Genomic DNA, 21,184 nt, shown 5'->3' with positions numbered 1-21,184 from the left:
CCGGTATACAACAGCACACTGTACACCTCCTATGTATCAATAAAATGCTCATATACTCTATACTGGTGCTACAATGTAGAAACTAATAGTTTTCTATTGCAGAAGATACCCAACAAATGTGGCCACCATGTACTTACAATTTCTTCTTTGATGATAACTGGCAGTTCCTGATCATGACCCATTTGTTCACATGACTGAAAACATACAAACAAACACAAACAGTTAAGTTTCCAATGCTACACAATGTCCGTAGCAGTGCTACTACTACTACTACTACTACTACTACTACTACTACTACAACAGATGCTGTCTGCAAGCCACCACACAGCATGTGAGAGTGGTCAAAAAGTCCATGGGATCATTTTTTCATCCATTGCTATTTCATTTGCAAATTAGTGAAATTACAGTACATCTTCATCTAAGCTCCAATTTCTCTGACAAGTAGAAGTCCTCACATGAGGGATCGACTTTTTGAAACCACCTATACAGTAGCGTAGGTCAGGGTTGCAGGTATCGCACCCTGCAGCCATTCACGTTAGCAGGCCGTCTTTTGCGAGTAATCGAAGAAAAACTCTTAGCGCCTTCAAAATAATTGTAATTTTGAGAGTGGTGGTGTAGGGTAGTGGTTAAGATACGTACCTGATGAATTGGAAGCTGTGTGTTTAATCTCATTACACGGTTTGAGGATTTTATTTTTAAATCCTTATCGAAATGACTGACAAATTTTAGTCAGTTAATTGGTTTAAATGCATTGTTTTAATTTCTAATCCTTCCCAACATCATTTTAATCATTGCATAAACACTCTTATTTGCTCTCATTTTTCTTCCTAACTTTTTTCATTGTGGATCTTTGTACGTGTGATTATAATTATTTTTGTATATTAATTTCAATTTAATTTCTTCCACTTTATTATTTTACATTTTCATCCATGTTCCTTATTTTTATTCCTCAATTTCCATAAATTTCAATTTATCCACAAGCCTTTCTTTCATTCAAATCCTTAACTGCACTATTTTATTCACAGTGCAACAGGAAATTATGTGTTTGTATAAAGATTGCCATAAGAAATAAACATATTTTAACGTATACATTTTTGGCACCACTGCTCAGCCAATAGAAATAGATTGTTTTGTCTTTTGTTTTTTATGACAGAGCAGCATTTTCAAACATTTAAGTATTATGATAGATAAATAAAGATAATTAAAATCACATGCATAAAGATGCCAAATGACAAAAAAATTATATGAAGAAAAAAAATTAGATCAAGTAAAGTTCAAATGATGATTAAAGTTCAAATGATGATTAAAGTTCAAATGATGATTAAAGTTCAAATGATGATTAAAGTTCAAATGATGATTAAAGTTCAAATGATGATTAAAGTTCAAATGATGATTAAAGTTCAAATGATGATTAAAGTTCAAATGATGATTAAAGTTCAAATGATGATTAAAGTTCAAATGATGATTAAAGTTCAAATGATGATTAAAGTTCAAATGATGATTAAAGTTCAAATGATGATTAAAGTTCAAATGTTGATTAAAGTTCAAATGTTGATTAAAGTTAGGTGCAAATGGTTAGAAATTACATTTTAACCAATTAATTTAAGAAAAATTAAGACCAAAGTCATTTTCATAAGATTCCAAAATCAACAATTTTAAATCACTGAACGAGATTCGAACCCACAACTTCTACGCATCAGGAAAGCACTTTAACCACTATGCTATGCTGTGGCTCTGAGTATCACACTATTCTGAAGTATGTACACCATCACACAAAATCCTTTATTGTCAATTATTCGCAGACGAGGGACCACTCGGGTGAATGGCCGCAGATGTAACAGCTGGGACCCTACCCTACACCACGATCACAAAGTCAGTCCCACTCCTGGACACCTCACCTAATGAATGTATCAATCCAGGCACATTCATAAGGGAGCAATATGTTCACTGAATTTGTTTAGGGATCGCATTATTTGAAGAGTATGCGCCTATAATGCCCGGTATCTTTTGTAAGAACTCTTGCTGTTGCAAGCTGTTATCGCGCGCACACACACACACACACACACACACACACACACACACACACACACACACAATGTGTGTGTTTTCTGTAATGTATTTCACACAGTACACTGTTATGCAATGAAACCCAGCAAGTGAGTGCCTCATAAAGTGATGAACAATACTCAGTAGCAAGCCTCATGCCAATTCTTTCATTGAATATCTATGTGTGATTTCTGTTATGATTGCCATGATTGAGTAGAGAGAGTCTGACAATAAATACATAAAGAAAGATGCACTGTTGCTAGTAACAATGCAACTGGACCTTAGGACTATCGACAGCCTGAACTACCGTGCAAAGACAAGTTTCTGGTAGAATGTTGTCCTTTGCCCACGAAGAAAAGGAAAAAAACTAAGTTTTCCGCAGTGGCAGTGTTCTACGAGGGCAGTTCAATAAGTAATGCAACACGTTTTTTTTCTCGGCCAATTTTGGTTGAAAAATCCGGAAATTTCTTGTGGAATATTTTCAAACATTCCCGCTTCGTCTCGTATAGTTTCATTGACTTCCGACAGGTGGCAGCGCTGTACGGAGCTGTTAAAATGGCGTCTGTAACGGATGTGCGTTGGAACAACGGGCAGTGATCGAGTTTCTTTTGGCGGAAAACCAGGGTATCTCAGATATTCATAGGCGCTTGCAGAATGTCTACGGTGATCTGCCAGTGGACAAAAGCACGGTGAGTCGGTGGGCAAAGCGTGTGTCATCATCGCCGCAAGGTCGAGCGAGACTGTCTGATCTCCCGCGTGCGGGCCGGCCGTGCGCAGCTGTGACTCCTGCAATGGCGGAGCGTGCGAACACACTCGTTCGAGATGATCGACGGATCACCGTCAAACAACTCAGTGCTCAACTTGACATCTCTGTTGGTAGTGCTGTCACAATTGTTCACCAGTTGGGATATTCAAAGGTTTGTTCCCGCTGGGTCCCTCGTTGTCTAACCGAACACCATAAAGAGCAAAGGAGAACCATCTGTGCGGAATTGCTTGCTCGTCATGTGGCTGAGGGTGACAATTTCTTGTCAAAGACTGTTACAGGCGATGAAACATGGGTTCATCACTTTGAACCTGAAACAAAACGGCAATCGATGGAGTGGCGCCACACCCACTTCCCTACCAAGAAAAAGTTTAAAGCCATACCCTCAGCCGGTAAAGTCACGGTTACAGTCTTCTGGGATGCTGAAGGGGTTATTCTGTTCGATGTCCTTCCCCACGGTCAAACGATCAACTCTGAAGTGTATTGTGCTACTCTTCAGAAATTGAAGAAACGACTTCAGCGTGTTCGTAGGCACAAAAATCTGAACGAACTTCTCCTTCTTCATGACAATGCAAGGCTCACACAAGTCTTCGCCCCCGAGAGGAGCTCACAAAACTTCAGTGGACTGTTCTTCCTCATGCACCCTACAGCCCCGATCTCGCACCGTCGGGTTTCCATATGTTTGGCCCAATGAAGGACGCAATCCGTGGGAGGCACTACGCGGATGATGAAGTTATTCATGCAGTATGACGTTGGCTCCGACATCGACCAGTGGAATGGTACCGTGCAGGCATACAGGCCCTCATTTCAAGGTGGCGTAAGGCCGTAGCATTGAATGGAGATTACGTTGAAAAATAGTGTTGTGTAGCTAAAAGATTGGGGAATAACCTGGTGTATTTCAATGCTGAATAAAACAACCCCTGTTTCAGAAAAAAAAAGTGTTGCATTACTTATTGAACTGCCCTCGTATACATGTTTCTTGGTGTTCAGACACTCTTGACAGAGTCATCTCTTTATGAATATGACTATTTTGAGGCTATAAAATAACCAGGTTAGGGATATAACATTCTTTAGTTTTACTTCTATACAACTTCGAAATATATCCCTCTGTGATCCATACATCACTTTATGTACATTTTCTACTGCTCAAAGCAGTGTTTGAAGTTATCTTCTGAAAGCACGTTAATAGCCTCCATCACTTTTTCTTTCACAGCTTCCTCTGTCTCAAATCTCACCCTTTTCAGTGCAGATTTCATTTCTGGGGACAGAAGAAAGTCACTCTGAGCAAGATCTGGCAAGCAGAGTTAATGTTGCAGAACAGGGATCCCACACTTAATGCAAAAACGATTTGACAACTCAAGCAGTATGGCAGAATCCACAACTTGTTTTTCCAAACTCAGGTTGTTTCCTTCTTACTCATTCACAGGGTATAGATCTTTACGATAATACTCATCGTTTTCAGTTCAAGCTTCAGACACTCGACGTACACAATCCCACGAACGTCGAAAAACAAAACCGTCAGTTCTTTGAGTTACGATTTTCACATTCGAGCCTTCCTCAGGTTTAGTGAACCAGGCATTGTCTAGTGCATTGATTGGCACTGTAGTAACTGTAAGTTAAAAATCACAATTCATTACATTATTGCTTTTTCAAGAAATTTAGGATACTGTTTGATGGGTTTCACAGTGTCATTCAAAAGCCTTCTTGTTCAGGCATTAGCTTCTTTGACACATCTTATAAAGAAACTTTCCTCAGGTGAAAATGTTCAGATAAAGTCTATCAAACCATTTCTCTGTCAATCCTTACAATATCAATAACCACACTCATCCTGAACTGACATTTATTTTTTTATTACATCTCCACTTCTTTTCAATGCTTCAGTCTGTTGTTGACATCGAGAGTCACCCTGGACATGACTCATATTTAATCTCCTCTTCTCCCTCTCTTGACTTGGTTAAACCACTTTAAACCTGTGTGTGTGAAAGACATTCATCATAGTACAGCTGTTTCAAGAATAAGTGGGCCTCTGTGGTGGACTTCCCAAATTTTACTACAAAATGTCATGTTACATCTGTTATTGTTTCAAAACACTAAACATTATTTTTCTGGGGAGACAGAGCCTGAGACAGACGAAGTTGACAGGCTGGCTGAGAGAGCAGGAGGTAAATGTGTGGTAGGAACGGAGAGGGGGGCGTCACGTGCTTCGGCAGTGCAGTGTTTGGCATCAAGAACTGAGCTGTTGGTCTGTTAAAAACGGTCTGGTTACTTTTAGCCAGAGCTTCTAAAGCTAGAGTTATAACACAGATCTGATTTGTCTGAACACCAAGAAAATGTTATATAACTTATACTACTTTTTATGTGCCTTTAGCAGCAACTTTGGAACAACACTTCTGAAACTTGAAGTTGCCAGGGACTTGCTTTTAATAGGCAACTTTCCCTTGAAGGTGTATCTCTATGCACTAAAGTGTTTAACTTTCTACATTGACTGAAATTTTATCACAAGCTGCCATCTTGGTAACAAGTAGCAGCCAATTAGTAACTTTTAACACAACTAGATATCGACCTATCAAAACATGACAAAACTACCTCTATATCTTTATTGTCTATTAACTATCAACATAGACATTTTGCATCAAACATAAATTGGCGTGCAACTCCTTCCAGAAATTAATTATTGACATTTCTGAATTAATGTTTAGGCTTGAATGGTTCATTTCCTTAGACTAAGTGATTCTACATTCTTATTGCCATCCTCAAAGGTATGGCATTGCTAATAGACTCGGAACAACTACAACAATATTAAAAACGTGTAGCTCTCACCTCTTCAGTTGCTGAACGCGTGGGTTCGTCAGGGTCTTCTAATTGTTCCTCGACTGCCACATACTCAAAATCCTGAAACACAGAACTTTGATATACTAAGTCTGCACCAGAGGCAGTTAGAGTAGTGACCAATCTCTAGCAATTCTGAGAAATGTCGTTCCAAATTAAAGTCAATAATAAAAATTGTGCTCGTTTACATACGAGATAGTCAACGCATTCACACAATGCTATTCCACAACACAATATTCGGTGGACAATGCAGCTTAAGCAAAAAAAAAAAAACAGAAGTGTCCAGTAAAGATATTGCATATATCCACCAGACAAAGCTATTGCAAAACTCTTTTCAGGGACCAAGGAATTCTCACATTCATGTGCTGAAGCACTTTTACATCCTCACAGTTTCATTGTTAATGACAAGGGTAAATTTAAGATGCAGTGTGAAATCCACAGCCACAAGATAAAAGTAAAAAGGAAGATTAGGGTTTTGCAATTCCATCAATGCCATATTAGACACGGCAATTGTTCCATCCCAGAATTTGCCTTATGCAATTCTGGGAAACTGCGGATAACGTAAATCTGGGTGACCAGATGAGGAAAGTATTAAGTCTGGCGTCTTCTCATTGCACCCCACCATTCAGTCACAACACTGCACGTAAAAATGATTCAGTTGAGACTCCAAGTCCCTCTCTGCAATTCAGAATGGAGTTTTTTATTGTGGGGCACAAGCAGACCTCAGACAGGGTAGTGGAAACCACCCGATTTTCAAAACACTCCTTGTCATCTATGCTGCTGCTGCCTACTACTACTACTACTACTACTACTACACCAACACAAGTCTTTGTTTAATGTTATTACCAAAAATCTTGAAAGTTCTTGACTGATTTACTTCAGATATGTACCAGATACCCTAATATAACAATATTATGGAAAGGAAAGTTGCTACTCACCACATAGTGGAGATGCTGAGTCGCAGATAGGCACAAGAAAAATACTGTCACAAAGCTTTCGGCCAGTCCACGCACGCAAACGCAACTCACACACACGACAGGAGTCTCGGACAGCTGAAACCTCACTGCGAGCAGCAGCACCAGTGCATGATGGGAGTGGTGACTGGGTGGGGGTAAGGAGGAGGCTGGGGGAGGGATAGTATTGTGGGGGTGGCGGACAGTGAAGTGCTGCAGGTTAGACAGATGGGGGGGGGGGGGGGGTAGCGGAAATGGAGAGAAGTAAAAAGACTGGGTGTGACGGTGGAATGATGGCTGTGTAGTGCTGGAATGGTAACAGGGAGGGGGCTGGATGGGTGAGGACAGTGACTAACAAATGTTGAGGCCAGGAGGGTTACGGGAACGTAGGATGTATTGCAGGGAAAGTTCCCACCTGCGCAACTCAGAAAAGCTGGTGTCGGTGGGAAGGATCCGTATGGCACAGGCCGTGAAGCAGTCATTGAGATGAGGGCTATCACGTTTGGCAGCGTGTTCAGCAACAGGGCGGTCCACTTGTTTCTGGCCACAGTTTGTCAGTGGCCATTTGTGTGGACAGACAGCTTGTTGGTTGTCATAGCCAAATAGAATGCAGCACAGTGTGGTTTGTGGTTTCAGTTGCCTGAGACTGCAGTTGTGGAGGTGAGTTGCGTGTACGTGTGTGTGTGTGTGTGTCATATATTATTGATGAAGTCCTTACTGGCCGAAAACTTTATTTGTGAGAGTCTTTTTGTTGTGCCTATCCGTGACTCAGCATCTCCGCTACATGGTGAGTAGCAACTTTTCTTTTCATAATACTGTTACATTCCAAAATGGATTTCCCATTGTTTGATAGATAACCTAATATACATTTTCATCAACATTGGTTGCATATTTTTTAGCGTAAATGGTATATATACTGCTGAAATCAGGATTAGGAGACCGCAATGAAAATGCTAAGTTACCCTTCCCACTTTATCATCGTCTGTTCTTCGCCGTTTTTCTACACGTGTCCGGTTTATTCGAGTTTACGTCGTGACCTTATTTAAGCCACGTAGGGCAGTTCAGTTTGTTATGCTACGAAGTGTTTCTTCTTACTCTCTTTCCTACTCTGCGGACCAGGAGAAGAATAATGCTGGATTGTTGCTGTTGTTATTGTTGTTGTGGTCTTCAGTCCTGAGACTGGTTTGATGCAGCTCTCCATTCTACTCTATCCTGTTCAAGCTGCTTCATCTCCCAGTACCTACTGCAACCTACATCCTTCTGAATCTGCTTAGTGTATTCATCTCTTGGTCTCCCTTTACGATTTTTACCCTCCACGCTGCCCTCCAGTACTAAATTTGTGATCCCTCGATGCCTCAGAACACGTCCTACCAACCGATCCCTTCTTCTAATCAAGTAGTGCCACAAACTCCTCTTCTCCCCAATTGTATTCAATACCTCCTCATTAGTTATGTGATCTACCCATCTAATCTTCAGCATCTTCTGTAGCACCACATTTCGAAAGCTTCTATTCTCTTCTCGTCCAAACTATTTATCGTCCACGTTTCACTTCCATACATGGCTACACTCCATACAAATACTTTCAGAAATGACTTCCTGATACGTAAATCTATATTCGATGTTAACAAATTTCTCTTCTTCAGAAACGCTTTCCTTGCCATTGGCCAGTCTACATTTTACATCCTCTCTACTTCGACCATCATCAGTTATTTTACTCCCTAAATAGCAAAACTCCTTTACTACTTTAAGCGTCTCATTTCCTAATCTAATTCCCTCAGCATCACCCGACTTAATTCGACTACATTCCATTATCCTCGTTTTGCTTCTGTTGATGTTCATCTTTTATCCTCCTTTCAAGACACTGTCCATTCCATTCAGCTGCTCTTCCAAGTCCTTTGCTGTCTCTGACAGAATTACAATGTCATCGGCAAACCTCAAAGTCTTTATTACTTCTCGATGGATTTTAATACCTACTCCGAATTTTTCTTTTGTTTCCTTCACCACTTGCTCAATATACAGATTGAATAAAATGGGGAGAGGCTACAACCCTGTCTCACTCCCTTCCCAATCCCTGCTTCCCTTTCATGCCCATTGACTCTTATAACTGCCATCTGGTTTCTGTACAAATTGTAAATAGTCTTTCGCTCCCTGTATTTTACCCCTGCCACCTTCAGATTATTGCTGGATTATACCAACAGTTTTATTTGTGTTTGATCTGTTCTGGAAGGGGAGACATCAAAAGAGATAAAGGGATTAGGAACTTCCTTACAGGTCAGCAAGGAATGTAAGGATGAGGCTTATAATGTTAAACACATAATGTGAAACAATTGAAGTGCAGAAGGTACGCCAGTGTGAATATAGTAAACAACGTAATGAAAATAAACTAAATAACCAGACACCTGCACAAGTAGATGATACAACTTTTAAGATGATCATTATTTCATCCATTCAATTTCGAAAGAGAGTGTGTTTCATTTGCACTGAAAAATGTGACAGAGCCTGAAAGAATGCTCGAGAAAGCAGGGACACTTGATTTTGATAGGGCGGTTGCCGAACATTTCACAGTATTTTGGAATCAGCTGCAGAACCCCATTATCATCAGGACTGCTACACTAAATTAGTGTCAACGCTCCCCCCCCCCTCCCCCGGTTAAATGTTCAAAAAATAGGTCACCCTTATGATACCAACTTAGATGCTGCTTTCTAAGACATATGCATTTTTGCAGATTTTTCAGAGGAATGTCAATTTTTACTGTACAATTTATCACAAAACGTCAATGTATTTCTTCCAGAAAGTGATACGACTAAATAACTCTAAAAAAGAAACTGACTAAACACTACAGTGATGGAGTGCCATTATCTTTGTTCAATGGTTATTGTGGTATTTTAGTTGAGTAGGTCTTGTACAGGTCAAGACTGTAAATACATAAAAAAGTTTCTGTTGATTAATTCTACAATAATTCTTAATTTTCATAACAAATTATTTTGATTTCAATATAATTGTTAAGGCACATAATACTAAACAAAACAACTGTGTAGCAGGTCTGTTCTGAATTAGTAAATGTCAGTTTTAAAAGAAACTTTTCCCCCCCATCAGATTTTAGTACCAGCATTTATGTTCCACATATATGGTTCTCTATGTATGCCTCAAAGGCTAATGAGTTTTTAATCTCCAGGATACGTCGTCTCTCTTGCTTAGACATACATATGACCACCTTTGAGCAGAATTTCACTACAAATATTTTTCATCAGGATATAGGTCTTCGAAAAATAAACAGTTCTTCGTAAAAACTGATTGAAGATAAAATAATTGAATTAAAAGGCAGGGGAGAGGGATGGTCACCTGCTAGGTGATGAACTTACTGTTTCTCACTACTACATCCATTACGAGCGTTTTCCCAAAAATTCAGTATTTCATAAATTATTTTCTCCATTTTCCTAATTTGCCTAGGGTAAACCTACAATCCTGAAGTCTCTGTAAACACAATGAATTATTGTAAAATGTATTTAATTGTGACAATGAACAATGACGTTCAGGCCACATACAGCTCACCCAAAGAAGTGTGCAAACCAGTCTGCGACAGTCAATTCTGGGAGTTAGTCACAGATTCTGTGTGTCTACCACCACACATATCCTTTCCTTTCCACACATCCATGTACACCCCATTATACATAGATTTGTTACCCGCCATTTCACAAACATGCAATACATTTATTTATAAGTCCAGTGCTGCTGTCTATTAACAGTATGTGGGAGCAGTAATGCATTACCAAATCTCATTGCACACCACCTTGTGTCACGTCTTTTGAGACGTGAGTCATCACTTCAGGTCAGTAGACCTATGAAGTTGCACTTGACAAGGTCCGTACCTAAGATGTTGGATAAAACAAAAAAATGTGTGTCTGTCAAGGGAAAGAAGTGTGTACAAAGGTCATATTCATTAGAAATGAAGTCAGAAGTTCTGGATTGTAGGAGAAAGGTTAGCGTATTCTTAACATTCGGTATATTTTGGGCATTAGTGTATCCACTGTGAGAATTATTCACGACAATGCATAAGCAATTCGAAAAACTGCTCGATCTTCAACCAACTTACCATATTTACTTGAATCTAAGCCGCACTTTTTTTCCGGTTTTTGTAATCAAAAAAACCGCCTGCGGCTTAGAATCGAGTGCAAAGCAAGCGGAAGTTCTGAAAAATTTTGGTAGGTGCCGCCACAACGAATATATGTAGCGCTACACAGACACGTGCTTTGCAGGCACTAAGATAAATACTGGTGCCAAAACCTCTGCATCAGGGGGGGGGGGGGGGGGGGTGAGAGAGGTGGAAGACGAGCTTTTTTTCTCCGCCCCATGTTTCGACCACTGCATTTTGATATATTATCCAACGAAGTAAATACAAATTCTGTATTGTTCATCTTCGAATGTAGCAGCATTTCAATGTACTACGAAAATCCACAGGCAAGACTGTTTGGGATGTTTGTCAATATGGCCAACTCTACATTCTGAATTTTTTCCTACTTGTGAGAAGAGATGGTTGCTAATAGGAACTTTTATGAATTGTGAATCACATGCAGTATTCCCTTCACCGTAAGAACAATACGAATATAAACATTTTGCCATATGTTGTTTCGTGTTTGCTGCTATCTCATTTAAATCCTGTCTGCCTCATAAACTATGAAACTAGAGTGAGACAACAGCAAACGTGGAAGAATATACATATCATGTTTACATTCGTATTATTCTTATGCCTAATAGTGATACAGTCAGAAATGAAGCACGGCAATTGACTAGATTTTTAAATTTAAGATGAATCTAATTTCTGTGCACAATGTAATGTACTAAAGAAGCGCCTGCAAACATTTTCAAACGGAGAAAAATTTTCGCCAAACTCTCGTTCAGAACATCTTCTATCGTACACAGCCTATTATTTGGTTCTTTATCATTATCAAAGAAAGCAGCAGTGTAAGTAACAACAAATAGCAGTCTCTTGCCATTGTTTCGCTAATGAGACGATTCCACTCTCTCTTTTTAATTGTAAGCAGCGGCAGCGCGCACTAAAGCAAGCCATGCCGCGCGCGGCGACAGGTCGTAAACATTCATCATCAGAATGCGACAAACAATGGATGACAAAGTACAATAAGGCATTTTCACCTTAGAGTGACGTAAACACCTATAGCAAAGAGAACGGCACTTATCAGATCAAAGAAAAACAAGCAATCAATTCAAACTAGACGAAGCACGTGAAAAAGGAAGGGTACCCGCATAAATACTGACTGAGCGCCTGACGCATAGCAATGGATACCTGGTAAAGCGTAACTGCTAAGCTTACGACTCGAACCAAACTACTGTAGCTGTATCGTCATTCATTCGACATAAATTGTGTCTCATATTACAATGGACCAATTTTGTTTCGATTTGGAGGAGCGACCATAAACTTTTCTCTCCCCTTGAATTTCGAGTCTCAAATTTCTGGTGCGGCTTAGATTCGGTAAAAGTTTTGTTCCTTGATTTCGAGTCTCATTTTTCAGGTGCGGCTTAGATTCGAGTGCGGCTTAGATTCGAGTAAATACGGTAAGTGTGCCTCGAGCGACCACATCTCTCTCAGAGGCGATGGAAAGAATGGAAAAAATGCCTCTCTCTGGACCTGTTATTCAAGCTAAGACCACGAGCTCGCATGTAGTAGATTTAACGAAAAAAAGAGGACAATCCAGCATTTTTCTTGGCCAGCTCAGGTTGGTTTGATCGCTTCCACAACAGTAAAATGACAGGCAAGAAAGCTGTGGAATATGCTGCAAAATCTGCAGAATTTAAAAAGAGGTTCAAAGAACTTGTGACAGAAAAAGGCTGTAGTGCAAAGCAGGTGATCCGCCTTGATGATGTGGCTTTATTTTGGAAATTAATGCAATGTCACATGTCCATTTCTATTTAAGAAAACACAGCACCTGGATTTAAGGCTGCCAAAGACTGCACCTTCTCAGAGGAAATGCTGCAGGGACTGCAAATTAATATCCCTTATGACCTACTACTCAAAATCCTAGGGCACTGAAGGATTATGGAAAGAGCAGGCTGGAAATCTGCTGGAGATGGAGTACAATGGATTTGATGACTTCTGGTAATTTCAATGACTATTTTGTTAATGAATTCAATAGTGAACTGAAGGCCTACTGTGAGAAAGAAAAAAAATCCCTTACAAAACTCTCCTCCTCCTCCTCCTCGATAACGTTCCCAAGCACCCACCTTCTATAACAAATTCAAATAAAAAGACTGAAATTCTATTTCTGGTATCTAACAGTACATCTGTCCTGCATCCTATGGACCACGTGATTATTTCTACATTCAAGGCGTGCCATCTGCATGAAACTTTCTCCAATCTCATAGAAGAATGTAATTCTGGATAGAGTAATATGTAAAATAAGGCAAAAGCAACCAATTAACATACAGCAAATTGACGCACGGAGCAGGCACACAACAGGACCCAGCATTCAAACCAGTTTTTCAGCTCTTGCTCTCAATTACACAGCACTACTGGGGCCACAACAAGACTGATTATTGATTCTCTATTATTGAAAGCAAATGCCTATGTTGATGTGGGAGGGGGGGGGGGGGAGGGTGAGTAGGGAAGGACGCAAGGACTGGGTAGTGGGAATGGGGAGGTCTTTGTGGACACGTGAAGCCATGGCCACAGAATGAAACAAAGAGTAATGAGGGTAGAGGAAAGAGAGATAGGAAGGGGAAAGGAGGCAGAGTTGAAGATAGATAAGGGGAGGGGTTGAAAGGGAGGCTGGAATATATCACACACACACACACACACACACACACACACACACAGAGAGAGAGAGAGAGAGAGAGAGAGAGAGAGAGAGAGAGAGAGAGAGAGCACACATGTGGAGGGGGGGGAGGACAGTGCATGATCTGGCTGGGGGAGAACTGATGTAGACAGAAGGGAGAAAGGAAAAGGGGAGGCAGTGGGAACAGGTTAACAGAGGTTTAGGTCAGGGGGATAGCGAGGACAGAAGATAGGCTAGAGGCAATTCCCATCAGTGTAGTTCAGAGAAAGTCAGCAAGGACAATCTCTGTGCTTTCCCCATAACCTCCCAAAACTCCCCAAATCCACTTCACCCCGCCCTCCTCAACTTATTGAGCCACCTTCCTAGATGTCAACATCGACCTCTCCGACTGCTTCGTAGATACGTCTGCCCGTGTAACACGCACCCACCACTCTGATTCTGCAGCTGTCTACATCTACATAACTGTCACCTGTTCCACGACACAAAGTCTCTTTCTTACAGCTTCATCGTCTGCAGTGAAAAAGCAGGCGTTCTCGAAATATACGGATAACCTCACTACAGCCTTTGCTCACAGACCCGCCTCTTTCCCGCTACCCTCTCCCCACCTCGATCACGTGGGCAACTGCTTTCAGTAATCGAGTATCAATTATCTGTCTCGTCGTGCTCACAATAATGTGCATTTGGATACGAATGTCTGGACTTTTGCTAGAAAAAGAGCGACAGCTCACAAGCTGGTGTGAAAACCGTTTCCGTTACGGGCATCGGTCCGCTGCAGATGAATACACGATTCGAATAACGAATGTATCATCAAGATTTTTTGACATCAGTTTAATATTAAGGTAGCATCCACGTTCCTAGAGACATGTGAACGGACATGATTCCAAAAGGTACGAATGGTATAAAGAGGAAACTGTGGCCCAATGTTGTGTCAGTGCTAGAAGATGAAGCGACATCGAAGTCGCAATTACAAGGCAGACTGGATTCATTGATGTCCACAAAGAGAATGTGTGTGACTTCCAGGACTCTCACTTTGACAATATGAGACATGCAGATTTGACAGTTTTAAGTGAGAACAATGATACAGAAGGAAAACAAGTTCGAGAAATTCAGTCTGTTAGAAATATGACAAAGAAAATTGCTGAAGTTTCATGTACTATTGTGTGTTTCGGTTTTAAATCTGGAAGTATATAAATTCTGCATTAAAATGTGTTTCATAATGGTTATTTCTGCAAAACTACTAAGAAACTCCACTATTTTAAACTTAACATGTGTGTAAACAAGGACCTAACCGACATGTTACACATCAAGTGACTCACGGATTCTGTATGCATGGCAATTTTATTGAATGTAATAATAGTATACACATGTGCTTAAAATAAAAACGCTCTCCTCCCTACCATACACAAGCGCGCGCGCGTGGGCGCGTGTGTGCGCGCGATCGATTGCTCGCTGCATAACTAATCCTGTCTTTGCAGTCTCTATAGGAGCATTACATAGGTGGTGCAGTGAACACTATCTGATCAAAAGCATCTCGACACTCCAATGCAATGAGGAATCTAACACTTAACAGGCGGGCCTGCCGGTATAAAAGAAGGTGGGGAGTATTACGTTAGTACAGAAGCAGTAACGGCAGTATGGATCTGTCACGAGATCTCAGTGACTTTGAACACAGACTATACTCCATTCATCGTCACAAGAATAAACCTCACGTAAACATTACACTACGTATTCTTCCGAGTTTTCTGGAACCTCATCGGATTTCATTTCACATCAAGTAGAAGCCAAGCTGTGTCTAGTACAGCCAAGTACAATAATGAGGATACGTTTTATGCTGTGCGTTACATGTACATCGATTCGGGGCAACATCTTTACCGGCACATTAAACTTTTGACAGCACTGACCAGGCAAGTGATTCAACTAACCTGCAATAACGTAAGCAGCTGCAGTAAAGAAGTAAAAAGAGACAAGCTGAGGAACAATATAGCTTTGAGTGTCAATTTATGGTGAAACTCGTACAATGTACTTCTGAGGTGACTGGACAGAAAACATAACATGCCCTCATCTTAGCTAACATAGTATTGTAGTTAAAACCAAGAGTGTTTAAAATTTCTGACTTTAATAAGGGTAATTTTCTGCATGAACTGTGTGGTGTAAAAGCACACTGCCAATTTCCCAAATTTTTAACTACTGAAGCCATTGAAGGTACTACATTCAGCTGTCTGGTAATCCCTGTAGTCCTTCCATATTGGACTCCAACAAACACCATCCATTTCAGTAATGCTATGTCAATAACGAGGTGATCAGCAACACAATCCCAAGCCATCAAAAAAGTCAACATTTCCTCTTCTTTTATGACGTGCTGTTCTGCATTTCACCGTCATTTGGCAGTGACATCTTACACAGTTTTGTGCATCGGTTCCAGTACATTTGGCAGCTTAAATGTCTTGTTAATTGCAACAAATCCCTTAACTTGGCTCCAGATCAATTCTACTGCGTTCAGATTGCAGTGTTACGATGACAAGTATAAAAATGCAGCATTTGTACAGTGTGTTAGACACCGCGAAAATTATTGTTTTCCATGTTTCTACAACGCTTATCACTCTGGCTCGTGTTCTACAAAACAAGGACATATTTAAATAAAAAGTATTTGATTTTTCATTTTTCTTCAAAAAAATTGTGTAATGTTTTCTCAACTTCCACAATCTTTTACAAGAATGTTTATTTGCGATGAAAACCGTAACTTTGCACGCAATATATAACTAGAAGTAGTGCATTTTTCCTTGAAAAATGATGGTTATGTATGCGTTAATTCACATATATTTGATGAATTTCATATTTAAATAATTTAGGTTCCAAATTGTGGACCTCAACTAGTTTCGAACTGCCACCCACCAGCATACACGATCATCATTCTACAACGCTACCATTTACGCCGCGCAAATAATTAAAATACCCTCCCTTATATTTATTGCACATTGTTTCTCGAGAAAGTTGCAGCTGATTTTTCTCTGTAACCTTGTGAAAAAAATTAAGAACAACTTGTTTCTTGCCATTAACATTGTTCCATGCATGTTTCACTATGAAAGCAGGAAGCAGTGTCATCCATTCTCTCAGTACATATTAACAGTGAGAGACTGCGCACAAGAAACATTTACGGACACTGACTGTACGTGACTTTTTAAATAAAAATTATGCAGCTAAAGTATGATTAAGAAAAACATTGAGAGCTGTTAATATCTTGATACATGTCACAGGTTCTTTTAAAGTGACAATAATAGTAACAACACTATGCGATCAAAAGTATCCGGACACCCCCAAAAACATACTTTTTCATATTATGTGCATTGTGCTGCCACCTACTGCCAGGTACTCCATATCAGCGACCTCAGTAGTCATTAGACATTGTGGGAGAGCAGAATGGTGAGCTCCGCAGAACTCACGGGCTTCGAATGCGGTCACGTGAATGGGTGTCAGTTTCAGCAAACTTCTGTATACGAGATTTCCACACTTGCGAACATCCCTAGGTCCATTGTTTCCGATGTGACAGTGAAATGGAAACGTGAAGGGACACGTACGGCATGAAAGCGTGCAGGCCGACCTCGTCTGTTGACATAGAGACTGCCGACAGTTGAAGAGGTTTGTACAGTGTAACGGGGAGACATCTATCCAGACCATCACACAGGAATCACAAACTGCATCAGGGTCCACTGCAAGTACTGTGACATTTAGGCGGGACGTGAGGAAACTGATTTCATGGTCAAGCGGCTGCTCATAAGCTACACATCACGCCAGTAAATGCCACACGACACCTCACTTGGTGTAAGGAGCGTAAAGATTGGATGATTGAACAGTGGAAAAACGCTGTGTGGAGTGACGAATCACGCTACACAATGTGGTTATCCGATGGCAGGGTGTGGGTATGGCGAATGCCTGGTGAAAGTTGTCTGCCAACATGTGTAGTGCCAAAAGTAAAATTCGGAGGCGGTGGTGTTACAGTGTGGTCTTATTTTTTCATGGAGGGGGCTTTCACCCCTTGTTGGCCTACATTGATGTTTTAAGTACCTTATTGCTTCCCACTGTTGAAGAGAATTTCGTGATGGCTATTGCATCTTTCAACACGATCGAGCACCTGTTCATAATGCACGGCCTGTGGTAGAGTGGTTACACGACAACATCACTGTAATGGTCCAGCCTGGAGAGAGTCCTGACCTGAAACCTATAGAACACCTTTGGGATGTTTTGGAATGCCAACTTCGTGCCAGGCCTGATCAACTGACATCAATACCTCACCTCAGTGCAACACTCCGTGAAGAATGTGCTGCCTTTCCCCAAGAAACCTTCCAGCACCTGATGGAACGTATGCCTGCGAAAATGGAAGTTGTCATCAAGGCCTTGGGCCAACACCATGTTGAATTCCAGGCGACACCAACCTCTAAGTCATTTTCAGCCAGGTGTCCAGAGACTTTTGATCACATAGTGTATTTAACACCTAAGTTGAACCTACTTCCAAGAGCAGACCACCACCAAAGAATGAGAGCTGCAGCTGCTGATCAATCATCATGTCTGTTTACATCAGGTTTCTTCTTATGATGAACAAAGTATAGTCACTTGATATAACCAGAGTAACAAATTTGACAGGGACACACTCATCCTTCTGACAATGCCCAAGTCGAGTGTCGCTGATGTGATTGTGAAATGGATAGGTTTAGTTTTAGTTATGTCATGTTCCGTAGATGACTTTCCCGATTATTTTACCGATATGATGTGGAACAAGTCAGATTACAAGATATATATACACACACACATGAATAGCGCTAGTGTTAACCATTTCTGAAACAGAAACTTGTCCATGGAGTAGAATGAGTTGTCCAAAAGAAATTATTTTAAGCTAGATTTAAAAATTGATTTGCTACCTGCCAGACACTTTATGTTGTTGGGCAAATGATCAAAGACTTTTGCTGCTGAATAATGTACTACTTTTAGAGCAACTGACAGCTTCAATAACAGATAGTGAAGGTCATTTTTCCCTTTAGTGTTGTACATATGAACATCACTGTTCTTTGCGAACTGAGATGGATTATTTGTAGTGAATTTCATTAGCGAATATATGTACTCTGATGGTGCAGTTAAAATACCCAACTCCTTGAAAAGGTACCTACATGATGTCCTTGCGTGAACACCACTAATTATTCTCACTGCTCTCTTTTGTGCAATCAAAACTTCATATCTAAGAGGTGTGTTATAACAGAAAACTACACTACTGGCCATTAAAATTACTACACCAAGAAAAAATGCAGATGATAAACGGGTATACATTGGACAAATATATTATACTAGAACTGACATGTGATTACATTTCCACGCAATTTGAGTGCATAGATCCTGAGAAATCAGTACCCAGAACAACCACCTTTGGCCATAATAACGGCCTCGATACGCCTGGGCATTGAGTCAAACAGAGCTTGGATGGCGTGTACAGGTACAGCTGCCCATGCAGCTTCAACAGGATACCACAGTTCATCAAGAATAGTGACTGGCGTATTGTGACGAGTCAATTGCTCGGCCACCATTGACCAGATGTTTTCAATTGGTAAGGTATCTGGAGAATGTGCTGGCCAGGGCAGCAGTTGAATATTTTCTGTATCCAGAAAGGCCCATACAGGACCTGCAACATGCGGTCATGCATTATCATGCTGAAATGTAGGGTTTCACAGGGATCGAATGAAAGGTAGAGCCACAGGTCATAACACATCTGATATAAAACGTCCAATGTTCAAAGTGCCGTCAATGCGAAGAGGTGACCGAGACGTGTAACAAAAGGGCACCCCATACCATCACGCCGGGTGATACGCCAGTATGGCGATGACGAATACACGCTTCCAATGTGTGTTCACTGTAATGTCGCCAAACATGGATGCGACATCACGATGCTGTAAACAGAACCCGGATTCATCCAAAAAAATGACGTTTTGCCATTCATGCACCCAGGTTCGTTGTCAAGTACACCATTGCAGGCGCTCCTGCCTGTGGTGCAGCGTCAAGGGTAACCGCAGCCACGGTCTCCGAGCTGGTAGTCCATGCTGCTGCAAACTTCGTCAAACTGTTCGTGCAGATGGTTGTTGTCTTGCAAACGTCCCCATCTGTTGACTCGGGGATCGAGACTTGGCTGCACGATCCGTTACAGCCATGCGGATAAGTTGCCTGTCATCTCGACTGCTAGTGATACAACGCCGTCGGGATCGAGCACGGCGTTCCGTATTACCCTCTTGAACCCACCAATTCCATATTCTGGTAACAGTCATTGGATCTTGACCAACATGAGCAGCAATGTCACGATACAGTAAACAGCAATTGCGATAGGCTACAATCTGACTTATCAAAGTCGGAAACGTGATGGTACGCATTTCTCCTCCTTACACGAGGCATCACAACAACGTTTCACCAGGCAACGCTGGTCAACTACCGTTTGTGTATGAGAAATCAGTTGGAAACTTTCCTCATGTCAGCACGTTGTAGGTGTCGCCACCAGTGCCAACCTTCTGTGAATGCTCTGAAAAGCTAATCATTTGCATATCACAGCATCTTCTTCCTGTCGGTTAAATTTCACGTCTGTAGCATGTCATCTTCGTGGTGTAGCAATTTTAATGGCCAGTAGTGTATTCCATATGACATGATTGAATGGATATATGCAAAGTACGTTAGGAGGCTGATCTGTTTATTACCAAGACTAGCGATTATACGAAGAGCGAAAGAAGCTGAACTTAGTTGTTTGAGAAGCTCAGTAATATGCTTCTTCCAGTTCAAGTTGTCATCAATGTGAACACCCAAAAATTTGGAGGAATCTACCCTGTTAACTGAGCCCTGTTCATATGCTACATCAATTGTCAGTATGACTCTATTCGGTGTACAGAACTGGATATAGTGAGTTTTTTCAAAATTAAGGGAGAGTCCATTTTCTAAGAACCACTTAATAATTCTTTGAAAGACATCCTTAACAATATCTTCAGCTGCTTTTTCTGGAATGGGCTTTATTATAACACTCGTGTCATCCGCAAAAAGTACTAGTTCCACTTGCTGAATGTTAAGTGGGAGGTCATTCACATGAATAAGGAACAGCACAGGACCTAAAATTGAACCCTGTGGGACTCACTTTGTGATAACTCCCACTTCACTAGAATTTACCAACCTCCCAACATTATTTGTGCTATTGAGCACAACTTTTTGGTTTCCGTTCGTTGAGTATGATTCAAACCAGCTGTGTGTATAGCCTTCAATTCCATAAAACCTGAGTTTTTCTAAGTGTCACATGATACACACAGTCAAATGCCTTTGAGAGATCACAAAAAATACCAACCGGCGATAATTTGTTTTTTAGGGCTTGTACTATTTGATGCACGAATGTGTAGATAGCATTCTCAGTCGAGGAAGAAACAATAGCTACTAGACAGATAGCAGCCAGACCTCATACACTGACAGACAGGAGCTGCACATCATTGTGGAGAATGATTGTAAAAAAACATTGCACGAAATCAGTTGACAAATACTTCTGAGGTCCGAAGTGCTTCCAGCAGTGCAACCCAGCTAGCACAATAACTGTGCATAGGAAATTAAAAACAGGGTACCAAGATCTAGCAGCTCCTCATAAGCTACACACTTCTGCAGTCAATGCTAAGCTCAGGGTGTATACGTGGACAAGGAAAAAAATTTCCCAGATTCCCTGGTTAAAAATTAACTTTCTCCCGGGTGAAAACATACCTTTTCCCTGTTAACTGACAGTATATTTTCTCTTGGAACTGTATAAGTAC

General features: G+C 40.8%; 1 protein-coding gene across 6 annotated transcripts in view; it reads right to left on the bottom strand.

Moving 5' to 3' along the window:
* Window positions 1–21,184, bottom strand: part of LOC126213321 (peroxynitrite isomerase THAP4-like) — a 257,176-nt gene that overhangs the window by 40,307 nt on the left and 195,685 nt on the right. For 5 of the 6 annotated variants that reach the window (XM_049941013.1, XM_049941012.1, XM_049941016.1 and 2 more), the window contains 2 exons: window positions 5,630–5,701; window positions 138–194 (listed from right to left, as the gene is read on the bottom strand). In XM_049941013.1, coding sequence (XP_049796970.1) covers window positions 138–194; window positions 5,630–5,701 — 129 coding nt within the window. The remainder of the gene's footprint in view (window positions 1–137; window positions 195–5,629; window positions 5,702–21,184) is intronic. The other variant, XM_049941015.1, reaches the window with a different exon arrangement.

Source organism: Schistocerca nitens, chromosome 11, assembly GCF_023898315.1.
Source record: "Schistocerca nitens isolate TAMUIC-IGC-003100 chromosome 11, iqSchNite1.1, whole genome shotgun sequence".
In the NCBI taxonomy this organism is placed as follows: domain Eukaryota; kingdom Metazoa; phylum Arthropoda; class Insecta; order Orthoptera; family Acrididae; genus Schistocerca; species Schistocerca nitens.
The sequence above is the reverse complement of the archived record's forward strand: the minus strand, read 5'-3'. Positions and strand labels throughout refer to the sequence as shown.